At 37.2% G+C, this 15,848-nt stretch overlaps 1 protein-coding gene across 5 annotated transcripts in view; it reads left to right on the top strand.

Annotated features, from left to right (window-relative positions):
• Positions 1 to 15,848, top strand: part of RBPJ (recombination signal binding protein for immunoglobulin kappa J region) — a 153,438-nt gene that overhangs the window by 123,427 nt on the left and 14,163 nt on the right. For all 5 annotated transcript variants that reach the window (XM_065634151.1, XM_065634150.1, XM_065634154.1 and 2 more), the window contains exons 3-6: positions 1,427 to 1,522; positions 12,547 to 12,712; positions 13,831 to 14,005; positions 15,498 to 15,635. In XM_065634151.1, coding sequence (XP_065490223.1) covers positions 1,427 to 1,522; positions 12,547 to 12,712; positions 13,831 to 14,005; positions 15,498 to 15,635 — 575 coding nt within the window. The remainder of the gene's footprint in view (positions 1 to 1,426; positions 1,523 to 12,546; positions 12,713 to 13,830; positions 14,006 to 15,497; positions 15,636 to 15,848) is intronic.

Here is a 15,848-nt window from a genome sequence, read left to right as displayed (position 1 = left end):
TTTAAAATATATTCTTAAACAGTGGTTGTAAATAAAGTAAGTATTTGTGCTTTGAGACAGTTCTTCCATCTGTGCTTTCGTGGATAAACATCAGTTTTACCAATGCCAAATGTAAATAGATCAAATTAGCTCAAATTTAAAACAGTAATTCAAGTCTTTTCTCTGGTTTTATATCATCCTATTTACACAGAAAATGTAGTGCCTTATGCAGGCATGACAAATGCAAGAATTTACAAAACATCATTAGAAAAGCTGGATTGATGTTGTTTTTCAACACCATCCCCTCCATAATCTACTTGCTTTCCTTCATGAAACTGTATGTGGTGTTTCTTTTGGAAAAGGTCTTGTCAACATAATAGCGCTTTTTATCTTGCATCTTCTTTCACTGGAAATGTTTGGTTTTCTAGATCTCTCCAAAGGGAGTTCAAGAGTTGGGTTCAGTTCAGAGAAAAAACACACACGCACAAAACAAAAACAAAGAAAACACAACAAACAAAAAACAACAAACAAAATCCCTGTTCTGTAGGGTTTTACCTCTTTGTATAACTTCCTGTTAAATGTATAATTTGTTTCTCCGGTTGATGGCTTTGAAGATGAGTGCATTGGTGGGCATTCAACCTGCAAAAGCTCCTCCAGGGACTTAAAATTGTTCCTGTCAGCGCTCCGACTCAGCTAAACTCCAGGGTGTTGAATTTGGCATGCTGCTTAATGAACAGTTAGGTTATTATACAGAAGAATGATAGGGTGTATTGTTCTCTTACTTCTCTCAAGGAATTGCTGTTGGTGTGTTTGAGATAATTATAGCTTTTATATGACGTCTGTCATTACAGTGACGATGAATGATAGAAAATCTAATTTTTTTTTTTACCTGATTGTATGCAGGAAGTAGAAGCTTTCTCTAGAAAACTAGATGAAACAATAAGATGAAGAATTCAACTTTTTAGTATCTTCACAAACAAAAAACTTTTATATAAACATTGCATTGATTTAATTAATAGCTTTAACAAAATTTCAGAACAATTTGTCATTATCATGAAAGACAAATTGGTTAAGGAGATTATTGAATTAGTAAAGCTCGTTCTAATCAAATATTTATGGCATGGTACTTTATAAAATTGGCCTTTGAACATTCTGTAGTGATTGGCATTGATACAATTTCACATCAGAAGTATCTATTTTCTGGAAAATGTAGTAATTGCAGGTGACCACAGACCTCTACTGCTAGCTTCTTGCAAGGTAGTTGCTTCTTTTTGCTATGTAATTTTATTAAAAAACAAACCAAACTCATCTTGACCCTGTTAACAGTTGCCTTTTTTTGCATGTCAGGCGTTTGGGTTTTTTTTGTCCTAAAGTTGTCTTTAGATTATTATAATTACAAACAAAACTAGAACAGCTTTCAAAACTAATTTTGTCTTCTAATTTTTAGGGAAGCAATGCGAAATTACTTAAAGGAACGAGGGGATCAAACAGTGCTAATACTCCATGCAAAAGTTGCGCAGAAATCATATGGAAATGAAAAAAGGTAGGTCTCTATTTTTTCCTGGCTTCCCTGTACAGCTCCCAGCTAGGGAAACTGTAATGTGTAGTCTGCTGCATAGTACATTCCAGAATTCCTCAGATTGTACTATAAACTGAAGAAACATAAACCAAAATGTGTTCTCAAAAATCATTTCATTATGTCACATATGCTGCAAACCTGTGGCACTCAATCTAGTGATTGCTGTTCCTACCAACAGGTTTTCTATCCGTGGGTGAAGCTTTTCTTCCAATGAACTAAAATGGCTCTAATTTTAAACCTTCCATTTTAAATCTGGAGTAAACAAGTGCAGTGATGAGAAACGACGCACACCAGGACGCAGGCAAAGATGCACACGCGGGCAGAGATCTTGTTCAGGAAGGAGCGCAGAGCCGCGCAGAACAGAGAACTGAGCCAAGCTGAGGCCCTCTTTATTAGCCATTGACAATTTATAGAATTTACAGATACGGGCCTGGACTAAGACGTTACACAAGATGTTTTATCAATAATTGTTTTTAAAAACACACCACACTCATGTCTGTTTCAGTTACATTCCCACTCATTCATAGGTCAGGCCCAACGACATTCACACATCACATGTACTTGGGGGCGGTTATCGGGCCCGAGATACTGTTCTCACGAGTCTGGGCTATCACTCTTTACAATTATGAGAGACATACTTCAGCACAACCTGTCCAAGGCCCTTTATATTTTGACTAGTTGCTGTGATCTAATTATGTTAGTACTATTTCTTCTTTGACCATCCGCATGGTCCTGTTGTTATTGATCTTCCTTTATCATCCAGGTGGCTGGAACTACACATCTTGCTTTCCCACAAACAACGTGTTGATGGTGACTGTTTGTGGAGGACTCTTTTCCTGAGTAATTTCAAATTAATATCAGAGGGAAATTGCTAGCCTCAGTAAGATACTTTTCTGAATCAGATCTCTAATAGCTTTAAAAGGGATGACAGGTCAATCATAACCATATTTATGACAAACATTCTCTTCTAAAAATACAGTCCAAATTAAAATAATAGGTAGTTTACCAAGGGACAGAATCTACAGGAAGATGTGAGGATGAATGCTTTTTAGGCAAAGGTGAATTTCCTGCAGCCTTCTCTATGTGATGTTTCAGTTACATGACTAAGAGAAGAAAATAGGATGGTCCTTCACATGCAGATTTCTAGGCCTCTCATGACTGAATAGAATTTTCTTGAAGTGTAAATTATACTTTTCTAGCTTAAATTTCACTAAAATAAATGGTGCAGTGTTTACTTAGTTTTCAGATTATTCATATTTGTTCACCACAAAAGACCACACATTCAGCACTTCAATCATTTTGAACTTTTAACCTTCCTTTTGCCACTGGTCTTGTTACATTGCTATGTGTGTTACAGTTTTTTGAGATTTGAGATTTTAACATATTTATGTATGAAAGCGTTAGAAAACAGAAATGTTAGAATTAAGCCTGCAAAGTTCTCAGTTTGTTGGTACCGATCTAAATCGCAGTTCCTGATGTCTGTGAATCATGGAGATGCAAACTATATTTTCAACCGTTCTTCAGTATTCTGTGCCTGAGTACTTGTCTTTCAGTGTGTGTTGTCTTTTCTGTTAACCAGTGTCTCAAGTCCTTTCTTTTGGGCAGCGTCTGGGTTCTGCAGCTCCACAGAATTGTTTACTCAAAGTGGGTTTTAGATCTTTCTGAAGTTATTGATGAGAATCAAATGGGAATTCAGTGAAAGAGGAAGGGCACAGAGGCAGACAAGTATGCTGTGTGTTATCTGCTACGTAACTATACAGCCCTCCTGCTCACCTCTACACTTAAATGCAAAAGGGTTGCAATGTATGGCCTTACTAGCAGTAAATTGTAACATAAAACATGTAATTAACTCATTACTGCAGAGTTAAGCATATTATTCCCACAAAATGAGGGGTGTGCCTGCAGATAAGAAAGTGTGGTGAGAACGTGTCTTTCTAAACAGTGTATCTGTAACTTCAGTCAGTTTGTTCTCCTGGGGCCAGAGCAATTAATGGGGGCAGGAACATTTTGCAAAGCTGTACTGCATATCATTATTTTGTAAAACAAATTGCATCAAAAGAAGGGAGAAAATAAAAAAGTATGTAATTTTGATTTTTGAAAGTTCTGTTACTGTTCGAAAAACTTACATAAGTCTTCTGAAGAATGCAGGGCAAAGCTTCAAATTGTTCATAGAATAGTTTGGGTTGGAAGGGACCTTCAAAGCTCATCTAGTCCAGCCCCCCTGCAATGAGCAGGGACATCTGCCACTAGATCAGATTGCTCAGAGCCCCGTCCAGCCTGGCCTTGAGTGTTTCCAGGGAACTGTTATTTGCTAACAGTTTTTGAAAGCTCCTGTGTGCATTTCTTACCATTGCCATAAATTTCTGTAGCCTTGAATATGCGTGTATACTTCACTTGATGCTGTGAAAGTCACTGTGACACATACACTACCTAAGTACTGGTAATGTTTGGTAAACTACTCATTGGTTTCTCATTTCTTGATATTATTGCTAACTGCAATTGGGTGTTCTTTTACCACTTTAGATTTTGTGAGGTACAGTTCAGATGCCTGTCTCAGTACAGCTGCGTTTGTTCATGAAAGGTATCTCAGATTCACCTCTTTAAAAATGAAAGCATGTCAAATGAGTATAGAGAATTTCAGAGCTTCTCAGAAGACTAGTAGGAATGACAATAGTTGGATTTTTGTTATTAAATAATACAGTGGTGAAATGATTGACATTCTGGTATGGGTATGATATGCAAATTTGGCATACATACTAAGATGTCCTTTTTCATTTAAAGTATTTTAGGTTTTCTTACATTTTGATATACCATTTAGACTGTCTCTGGTACTGTTCTGTTAGTTCCCAGACTGTTAGCATCAGCAATGATGTCCTGTTCACAGAATCACAGAATCACAGAATGTTAGGGATTGGAAGGGACCTCAAAAGATCATCTAGTCCAATCCCCCTGCCAGAGCAGGAACACCTAGGTGAGGTTACACAGGAAGGCGTCCAGGCGGATTTTGAATGTCTCCAGAGAAGGAGAATCCACAACCTCCCTGGGCAGCCTGTTCCAGTGTTCTGTCACCCTCACTGAGAAGAAGTTTCTTCTCAAATTTAAGTGGAACCTCTTGTGTTCCAGCTTGAACCCATTACCCCTTGTCTTACTGTTGGTTGTCACCAAGAAGAGCCTGGCTCCATCCTCGTGACACCCACCCTTTATATATTTATAAACATTGATGAGGTCACCCCTCAGTCTCCTCTTCTCCAAGCTAAAGAGACCCAGCTCCCTCAGCCTTTCCTCATAAGGGAGATGCTCTACTCCCTTCATCATCTTTGTGGCCCTGCGCTGGACTCTCTCCAGCAGTTCCCTGTCCTTCTTGAACTGAGGGGCCCAGAACTGGACACAATATTCCAGATGAGGTCTCACCAGGGCAGAGTAGAGGGGAAGGAGAACCTCTCTCGACCTACTAACCACCCCCCTTCTAATACACCCCAGGATGCCACTGGCCTTCTTGGCCACAAGGGCACAGTGCTGGCTCATGGTCATCCTGCTGTCCACCAGGACCCCCAGGTCCCTTTCCCCTACACTGCTCTCTAATAGGTCATTCCCCAACCTATACTGGAACCTGGGGTTGTTCCTGCCCAGATGCAAGACTCTACATTTTCCCTTGTTATATTTCATTAAATTTTTCCCCGCCCAACTCTCTAGCCTGTCCAGATCTCGCTGGATGGCAGCACAGCCCTCTGGCCTGTCAGCCACTCCTCCCAGCTTGGTGTCATCAGCAAACTTGCTGATAGTACACTCAATTCCCTCATCCAAGTCATTGATGAATATATTGAACAGTATTGGTCCCAGAACTGACCCTTGAGGCACTCCACTAGATAACAGGCCTCGTTGTTGTTATCAGCGTAAAGGAAAAAGCCAGTTATTAAGTCCTTGGATCCATGTGTGCCCTCAGGTACTCAGTGAAACTGAATGATGAATCGGCTTTTTTTTTTTGAGTTTTGTTTAATTGCTTCTGTTCTATTCATAGCAGAACATGCCTCTTGGTTGATCGCAAAATCAGTAACGCTTTGGGATTGCTTTATGCGACTGGTCAATCAAGTTTTAGCCACTTTTACATTAAATATAATTTCTGAAGTGAGCTGTTTGGCATACACCTGCTTTATAGACAGAAACCTATTTCACACCTGTTTTTATGGAGAAATTTCATGTTTTCCATGGGACTTCTTTATGGCATGGATATATTATGGCTAATTTTTGATCCATAAAGAGTAAGTTAAATTGCCCTGTCTTTGTAACTAAGAATTCAAGTTACAAAAGGAATTATTTCTTAAATTTGACGTCTTTCAAGTAAATATGAAACCTAAAAAGCCCTAAACAAACTTCCACCTTTCGTTCCAGTCTTTAAACATTGTTTGTTGTAAGTTCATGGAAAATATTTATCATTAATAAACTTTGCATGGCATAATTAAAAGCACAATAACTACCTTTCAGTGTTTTGATGAGGCTTAGTAGATGGTGAAATACTCTGTTGAAAACTCACTGTAGATGGTGCAGATGTCACGTAGTGTGGCCTGGTTTAAATAGGCCTCACAGAAACACAATTGCAGGTTGTTGCCACGTGGATGGGGACTTTCTGGGTTAATTGGAGTTTATTCTTGATACTTGTTCTTAAATAACAGTAAGGAAATGAGGCTTCTTTCTTTTTTGAGTGGACTCTTCTTCTCAGTCTGGCTCTTCCCAATATTGAAGTTGTTTAGTTTAACAAAGAAACCAGGAGGTAAGCTGGGTGGACTTCAGTTAAATTTAAGACTTTTTGCCTCATGTTTCCTGTTAGATGGCTGTCACCTTTCAAAGGCATTCAACTGAAAGCAACTCAGGTGATGCTTAGTCCTGATGAGTGTGGGTGTTTGGCTTGTGCTGCTTGTATTTTTTCCATGTTTACCGTTCACTGAGAATTCTCTCTTCGGAACCTGAACAGTGTGAACACTCAACAGTTTAGAGGACTGAAGTGTTTTTGATTCCAGGGCATAGTTTATCAACGACTGTGAGCCAGATTGGTATTTGTGGATTACATGCTGTTCTGAGTTTAAACATTATCACTACTGATTAGCCTGAGAATGTTCTAGCTGCCGCTTGTTTTATGGCTGTTAGTGAAGGAGCTCCTCTAATTTCTGCTCAAGTATTTCCATTTACCGAACAGAGTGTGCCTGCCCTCTGGTTGATGCTCTTGTTACTGAGAGCATGGCCTTTTCCAGGGCTTACCCCATGGCTCCACTACTTCATCCTTAGCACTCCAGCACTTAATGTTTTTTCATTTGTTTGTTGTTCTATTGAATTCTTTAGTGGATGCTGTTAGTTCTTTCAGCTCCTAAGAAGGAAAGAAGACTGCCCAGTAGTTTCATGCTCAAAACAAATGCTGGTAATTGACAAACACACCTTGTGCCTTGACCGACTCAGAATTGACCAGCAGGTACAAAAGAAACATTTCCTGCTAGTGTTGCCTTGAACATAAAGCAAAGCAGTTGGTAGACACCTCTAAATCCTCATGAAGGCAAAGACTTCTGTAAGAGGAACACAGGGGTGACCTGGATGATTTGACAAAGCAAACCTTTGTGAACAGAAGTCTGTGGTTTGAAAAGAGCATTGAATGCATCAGAACAAGGTAGCAATGACATGAGCCAGTTCTTATTTTACTTTCTACTCTTTGCTTCCTGGCACATTCAGTAAGGGTAACTTCTCTACTTGAAGTACCCCGTTTTCTCTGTATTGATTGGCCTGGGTTGACCGAAGGAATATTGTTCTCTTCTTTGGTGATTGTCTGAATTAAAACAATATTCCAAGTTGTGCCAAAGACACAACCTATTTGACTTTGTTGTTGCAGTCAAGACTCATAAACCACTAGAAATTATCTTTCCTTCAAGTCATTTGGATTAAAGGGGAGCATCCTTAGACAATTCTCAGCTTGTTTTTCTTGCCATGGAAAAATGCTCAGTTTCCAGTTGGTCTGATGAAACAGATGAATAACAGCTTTCCTCTGCTGTACTGAGCTACTGAGCCTGGAATCTAAGATGATGTTGGCAATACTATGGTCTTTCCTCACTTGAGTGGCCTGTGAAGTTATAGTATAACAAAGCACTATGGGGATGCCCTTTACTTTTTGGAGATTGATTCTCTGATCTTTCCTGGCTAATATCAGTCCCAATGTCAGTGTCATTTAAACTGCTCATCATTTTAATTACACTGATCACAAATTCTGGGAGCATAGGAGCATCACAGAGAGCCTCTTCTGAGAAAACAGGAGTCCACACCAAAATGTTGTAGGGATATGTTAAATACATGAAGTATTTGCAGAGACCTTGTATCCCAGAATGTTACCTGGCTCAGTCACTGTGCTTTTTATCAGCAAGTGGGAAGCACTGAATCTGTATCTCATCATGCTGCTTTAACAAGTGTGGAATAAGTTTTGTCCAGGAAAGACATTCCTGGTCGTTTTACTTCCAGTAATGAAAGAGCTCACAGAGTTGATTCCTACAGATCTCATGTGGTTTTTAGATCAAGTTGCTAGGTGTTTACCTCACGGAAGAATGTCCTGTGTTGTTTTACTGCTCATTCAGCAAGGAATCGTCAGTCTGCTCATGACATAAAGAAGAGATGTTAAGAGAATATGGTATAAATCCAGTGAGGAAATTACATGCTACATGATTTTCTACCACTACATCTTACACTGAAAGTTCTGAACAAGCTCAGAAGAACCAGACAGCTACTTTTCCTTCCAACATAATTTTCTTTTTACTATAGGTCAGATGAACACTTCAGAAGAATTTTTGCCTCCTACTCAGTCTTACTTTAGTTTTGTGGTTAACAAAAAAAGGAGAGGTAGGCCATGTAAATCAAAGGTCGAAGGAAGCACGTTTTCATTTGTTCCACCAAATATTGTCCTACCTTATTTCTCATCAGTAATACTGGAAATTACCTAAATTACTTTATTTATTCTGGGGAGGTGGTTTTCTTTTTCTCTTTTCCTCTTTATAGTTATATGAAAGCCAGGCTCTCACATAAACATTTACATTGCTATTTATGTTGGAAATGTTTTGTTAATGAGAGAACCTGTTTCCAGCAGTTATTTTATACATTTCAAAAACATTTTCTCTAATCCTCTGTGAAAATTGTAAATATGAGGATACTCCTGGTATACTTGCACTATATTGGATAGGAAAATGTGTAGTTAATGTATTCTATACACGAGTTCTTGGGATTGTAAATATGAAGTAAAAAGCCTCTGGACTGTACTTGTCTGTATCTGAAAGGTAAGAGGTTGACAGATAAGAAAATCTATTCGGATTGTGAATGTCCAGACTCTTTGTTTTAACCAAACTTAAATTTGTCTCGGCTTCAAAGTTGCTTTCCTTGTTCAGTAAAGCATAGTTTCCCAAGGTTTTTCTAATTCTAATTTAAAAAGAGTGCTTTAATTGTTGTGGCTTGTGTTCATCAATGAGTTAAAACTTGCTTTTTAAAGGTCTTTATTGCCATCTAGTGGCCATAGTTATTCAAAGGAATATTCATTTGGAATAAAGCTGGAATGAAACAGCATATGAGAAAAGTTTGGGATTTTTTTTCTTGTGTTCTAACCAGTAAGATAAATACAAAAGAGTACATGAGGAAGAAAGGTAAATGTGTGATGGTTGCTTTATGGTGTTATACCTACTTGGAATACAAGGAGTTTGGTTGCTTTTCTTGCAAAGTGTGCTCCATTAATATAGGCTGATATTAGTTTCTAGTCTTTGTATAATTTCTTTACTGGACATACCTTATAATTGTTGAAAAGAAAATTAGTGGGATACATCCATGAACACTGAAAGGATCATGTATTGTCATTCAAGTTGGAGAGGCCAGAAGCTGACTAGAAGTACGATGTGCTTTTTCTGGCAGTCTGAGTTCGTTTCCAGAAGACCAACTCTTGAATTAATGCATCTGTTACTTCAAGTTTCTTCCCAAAAACCTTGCATTTCTTAACCTTGGAGTTTGTTCATAACCCCCATTTGAAAAGTATTATTCATGGAGAATCCCCATCATATTTCCTCTATCTGGGATGCCAGAGTAGAGTAGGTCTCCTAAACAGTCCTTGTGCAGGATCGTCACCCTCTCTTGACCCCTTGCCAGTCTAATAAAAATGTGACTCTTTCTTATCCTCTTGCTTCCTTCCCGCGCACATAGATATCTGTGTATATGTCTATATTTTTTAAATGTCATCACAATTGTCTGCAGTAGAAATTTTCTCAGTGTAGTGCTAAAGCTGTTATTTCTTGCTTTGTTTCAGTTTTCTGTTTTCTTAAAACAGGCTGAAAGTTGCAGCAACCAGTAGATGAGCCTCAGAATAGATTTTTAACAACAATTGTTGTATTTACATCTAGATGTGGGATGATATAGAGCATATAAATTAGATTTGTCATGTAGAAAGCAAATATACGCCTTGTACTTTATAGGAATTCTATGATCTTGGCCATTGTCATTGCACTGTCTCCCTCATGAATGGAAGTCCTCTTAAGATCATTTTTCCTTTAGAATAGAGATGCATTTGAGGGAATTGGGTCATGTCATCTGTGCTGTTTGACATAAACGCAATTGAAAAGTAGGAAATGTATTCCTTTTTCTGAGATCAAAAATTTGTAGTAGGAAAGGGAGGATTTAATTGGCGTGTAACAGAAACTCATGGTGTTCTTAAATATACCCCTACTGCACCATCCAGCATCTTCATGAAAAAAGCTGGAACAGAGGTCAGGTAGCAGAAGATAAGAAGCAAAAGGCATAATAGCAAGCAAAAAGGGGATACACACTGTGTGCTGTTTGATAACATTTATTGCTGCTTACTCTTTCTATTCATTGTGATTTTCAAATTTTAGAACATCTATTCTTACAGCAATAAAGTTACAATAACCCATTCTAATATCAGATAACTATAAATTTCAAATTTATGATTTGTGGCTGGGCTAGTGGAAGTATTCTCTTGTGTGGCTTCTGTGAAAGTGTTAAATTTTCTTTTTGAGCTGGTTTATTGTGTAGTTTTTCAACTTGACAGTTCCATCAGGAAACATCTGCTTTGCAAATTGCCATGTTTCTACCTGTTGCCTTGGTTCTCTGTGTTCTGCATTTTCAATTGGAAGAAAAAAATTCCACAGCCTTCATATGACCCATAGTTACCCCAAGGAATAAAATATAAATAGTTAAAACTGATCTAATAAGCACATGAAAAAGTGTAAGTTGTTAAACTGTGTGTAGTTTGCTTCTACAAGTGTCTTTCTGTTAATTCATAATTCCACGTTTATCAAAATTTCTATGCTTCAGGACAGTGTGAAGGCAATAAAAAGAGCAAATAATTACTGTGATAAGTCTTTGCTGAAATGGATTATCATAATGGAGAAAACAGAGCATTTGTTTCTATTTGTTTAGAATTATGAAGTTTAAAACGCAATCTGTAGGAGCAGTTTCACAAATTAATTTTTAATGGACTTCTCAAACATGCAGATCTTTTGATGTCATGTAGCGAGCTACTTTCTGCAGATTCTCTTTTGTGAAGTGATCTTTTTTCAAACCAGAGCACGGTACTTCTGAAAGACATTCATAGATATTTAAGCCGTATGTGTGTTTGTAACTCATCAGTTTTGTTGTGTTTTAAAGAGCAAAATAAAGTGAAAAATTTTCACTGTGGAATTCTTGATAATTTTTGCTCATTATTGTAACCACTGAGACATTTTGAATTGCAGTAAAACTTAATTTGGTTGGTGTGTTTTTTTTCCTCTAACAAAGATTATATATCAATTGTGTGCATTGACTGAAAATATTACAAATCTTTGCATTCTTAATATTTACATTGTATTATGTGATTATTAACTGAGGACTTTGGTTTCATTTATTAAGAATTCTGTTACTTAGAAGAGCATTTTATATCTGTTTAATAAAGGTAATTTTGCTGAATAGGTGAGATAAAGAAGTATATTAGACTTGATTTTCATGCTAAAGCTGACTTCCATCAATTGAGGTTTATATGGTGTTTAATAGAAACAATCCATTAATTCAGTTGTCCTACTTACCTACCTGTATAAGGTAGGAGTCATCTTTGGATTTCAGAAGTGCCAAGTTAAGCACTACTCTCCAATTCGAAATAAACAGAATAATTAAAACATTTTCCGTTATCCTCTCCCTTCGTGCCATCCTAACCCCTGACCTCACAACCAGATGTACTCATTCTGCTTTTTTCACTTTGACCGTAACTAAATGATGATAAAACGCTGAAACTGTTGGCTAAAATAAAACTGAAAGTGATTAGGATTTGCATTTTAACAATTTGCAGAAACTTCAATACATTGCATTAAAATGCTGCATTTAATTTTGGACGTGATGCTGTAAGTAGCATCTAGACTGATTTTATTAGTGCTGCTGAAGATCAGATCATATCTTTTACCGTTACTGGTGAAGATGTAAAATCCACTGTTCCATTTAAAAGCTGAAAAGAGATTTATGCTTCGATGGAATAGACTACTTCCTTACTAATGATGAAACACTAAATGTTTAGGAATTGTAGTCAGCAGTCGTCCATTAAATTAGTTTGTAGAACTGTTCTGTGTGTATTAATCACTCCATCATGTCAAGCATCTACAAAAGCAAAACACTGTCATCACTTTCTAGGCCTTTTTACTTTCTTTGAGAATCTCTTCTGTGTAAGGGTAGAAAGAATTTTTGTTTTATAGAGATGCAGACTGTTACCATCATATATTGAACTGGAAAGATACTCAGTGACAGTGCATCTAATGCTGATTTTCCTTTTTCTCTTTTTTTTCATACGCATTTTAGAAAATCTTCAAGGCAAATGAAGGATGTGAATGTATAAACCGAATGCAAAGTGTGAAAGGACTGAGAAAGCTTTGGGTACACAACAGTTTCTGTCTCAAGAATTTTCATGAAAGATGTACGTAATCTTATAATGTATTTTTCATTTTCAGGTTCTTTTGTCCTCCTCCATGTGTGTATCTTATGGGCAGTGGATGGAAGAAAAAAAAAGAGCAAATGGAACGGGATGGCTGCACTGAGCAAGAGTCACAACCTTGCGCCTTCATTGGAATAGGAAACAGTGACCAAGAAATGCAGCAGCTGAACTTGGAAGGAAAGGTAGAAGAATTATAATAAACCACCCAGATTACTGCAAAGGATATTATAGCTACATGGTGCATATTTCAAAGAATACCCTTGGATATTTTTGATATGTCATTGCACTGTAGCACCACACGTGGTTTTAAAAATCCCTCCAAGACATGTAGGACAATTGAATGAGGTGGATTTGGCTCATGGGATCATAGCAGGGTACTAACCTTTCATTCATAGGTTGTTGATTCAGAGTCAGTAGCCTGTTTGATGCCTACCGAACAACCTATGTTTAACTCAAGTAAGGTTTCTGGCCCAGACTCTGTTCCTCTCTCTGGCTTGCATGAATCAATAATCTCATCAAGGAGGTATCTGAACATCTGCTGCTAGAAGTGGTCTTTAAGTCTCCTTGCATAAAAATAGAAATAAAATAGTGTCTTCATAAACTTAGTAGATTATATTCTACAGTGATACAAATTGCTGTATGATTTCTTTTAAGAAATGTTGACTTAAACAGTTGGAATAGAACTGGCAGCTTGAGTGCTCATTTTAGCTGGTTGTTCTGTTAAGCACTATATTATAGCTACCTAGTATTTCCAGCACAGTCTACTTAGAAATGCTTCGTATGTTGCTGAATAGGAAAAGAATAATCAAAATTCTCTTTAAGATTTTTTTTAAGCTCCTGTTGTCACCTAGCATAAACATTTAGCCAAAAGTAGCTTTCTGTTGCTTCAAAACCCGATCACCTCACAACATCCTTTCAAAGTTTGGCTCAGCACATTTTCTGCCCAGGCAGCCTCTTGTGTGCATCCAGTGCACTGCCTGTATAGCTGTACTCAAATGTAATTTTAGGAGTGCTCTTAACCACTCAGAGATAGAGCCTATAACTGTGTCAAAGCTAATTGTTTGTTTTCAAGTACTGGTAAAGGTCTTTAGAAAGATGCTAAGGTACTGAAGTCAGATGCTTCACAAAGCTGAACAGTAATCATAAAAGATATCCACATGGAAGAGAGGGAAAAAGCAGTTTCTGATCTGTTTTAGAAATTATTGCATCAGTTTTCCTATTTTGTTCATAATTAAATATACATAGTTTCTTGAACTGGGTTGACTTGAAAGAAGAAACAACAGTTTGTTTTCACCTACAGAATTATTGCACTGCCAAAACATTATACATATCAGACTCAGACAAGAGAAAGCACTTCATGTTATCGGTAAAAATGTTCTATGGCAATAGCGACGACATTGGTGTGTTCCTCAGTAAACGGATCAAAGTCATCTCCAAACCTTCTAAAAAGAAACAGTCACTGAAAAATGCAGACTGTAAGTATTTTACAGTTCTTTTCTTTATGTAGCAATTGATTTTCCTTCCTGCTAATTTTTTCTTCCGTATTCTGAGGTCTGACTACAAAGCAAATACAATGAAATTTTCAATTTCTATTTTTCATAACGTATTTTAGAACTGTAAACATCAGTGTATTTTAAAGTATTCCAATATAGCTGGATTACACTGAGTTTTATGCAGTCACAGTTAATTATTGAGAAAATATAAAAGGTCCACCAAACCCACTTTATTCTGAGGAATTAATCCTTGTAGACAAATGCATAAAGAATGCTCTGCCTCGGCTCTCTAAGCTGTTAGATCTCTTAAGCTGCAACGATCTGGTGCTTAGGATGTTGTGATCAGTATCAAAGAGATAGCTTTTAGATTGTGATAAATGAGTAGCCTCATGTTATCAAAACTGCACTTTGTCACATCACAGCCACCTTCTTACTGTCTCATGCCATTTTCATGTTGTTTTTATTTTTAATATGTTTTGCATGGTTCTTTTAAAGTAATTGGTTAAGAAATCTGTATGGTGCTATTTCACCAAGATTTATTTGCTTACCGTGTTTTTCAACTAAAGATATCTCTGGTGCTAATGTATAATTGGGAGCGTTTTTGGTTTTCCTCCAAAGTTTTTGCCTGTGTACCACTGGAGCACCTCAAGAGATACCCTTTTTGTTTTTGTTTTTCTCTCTCTCTTCACTAGTGCTTTAAAAGGCTCTTCCATCTGTGTTGGGCTGGAACCCATTCACCTATGGAATGTGGATCTCGGGGCATGACTAAAGGCAGTCTGTTGCTGTGCAGTTCACGCCCATGGGCTCAGAGTATGCGCTGTTGACTTTGTATTCAGACAGATAGTTTTGATGGACAGTGAATATGAACCAAGCATTCTTCGATAGTAAATATGAATCAAGTGAAAGAAACATGCCAGTTTTGATGGCAAAATGCTAGCTGCTGATTATTTTTTTAGGGGAGCAGACTTGGTATTTGTCTCTTGAATGATAAGTAAGTTCAGATCTGAGAAAATTTCAAGTTGCATGGTTATTTTTTACACAGTTATGTCTGTCTTCCTTTCAATTCATTGTGATTGGTAAGAATAATTTTTCTGTATACTTCAAAAGATCACTGAAAGTTGTTTAAGTACTTTACACGGGCAAGCTAAAGCTTCTCAAGTAATTGTTTTTTGGAGAACTGTGAACAGGAGGAGTTGTTAGCTAGCAAGCACCTGCCGTTTGGCTAAGTGGCAAAATTCTGTGAACTAGCATGCCTTTGGAGAACAGCCACTCTGTATGTTATCCCACTTGTAATTTTGTGATTATTTTTGGTCTGTCACAAATATAATATTTTCTAAATTAACTAATAGTTGAGAATTGTCTCTTGATTTCCAGTATTCATCAATTTATTTTACTGTATTTATGACTTTTTGTTACTTTTCTATGTAATAATGAAGTAATTTTATAATCTCAAGTCTGTATGTGTTCCTTGCAGTATGTATTGCATCAGGGACAAAAGTGGCACTATTTAATAGACTTCGATCCCAAACAGTTAGCACCCGATATTTGCACGTAGAAGGTGGTAATTTCCATGCCAGTTCACAACAGTGGGGAGCGTTTTACATTCACCTCTGTAAGTAAAAAAAGTAAATTTTTTTTTCACCTCTCTCCCTCCCTCCATCCCCACAAAAAAAAAGTCCTGCATTTTTTCCTCCATATTAATTGCCCATATGCAGATTTGTTTTGTTACTGAGTGTATGTTTGATGCAATAGTGTGATGTTAAATGTTCCTCCTATCGAGGAAAACAGCGATTAAAACAAATAATGTGAAAATACCTGTTTCATG

Source organism: Caloenas nicobarica, chromosome 4 (genome assembly GCF_036013445.1).
Source record: "Caloenas nicobarica isolate bCalNic1 chromosome 4, bCalNic1.hap1, whole genome shotgun sequence".
Lineage (NCBI taxonomy): Eukaryota > Metazoa > Chordata > Aves > Columbiformes > Columbidae > Caloenas > Caloenas nicobarica.
The sequence above is the reverse complement of the archived record's forward strand: the minus strand, read 5'-3'. Positions and strand labels throughout refer to the sequence as shown.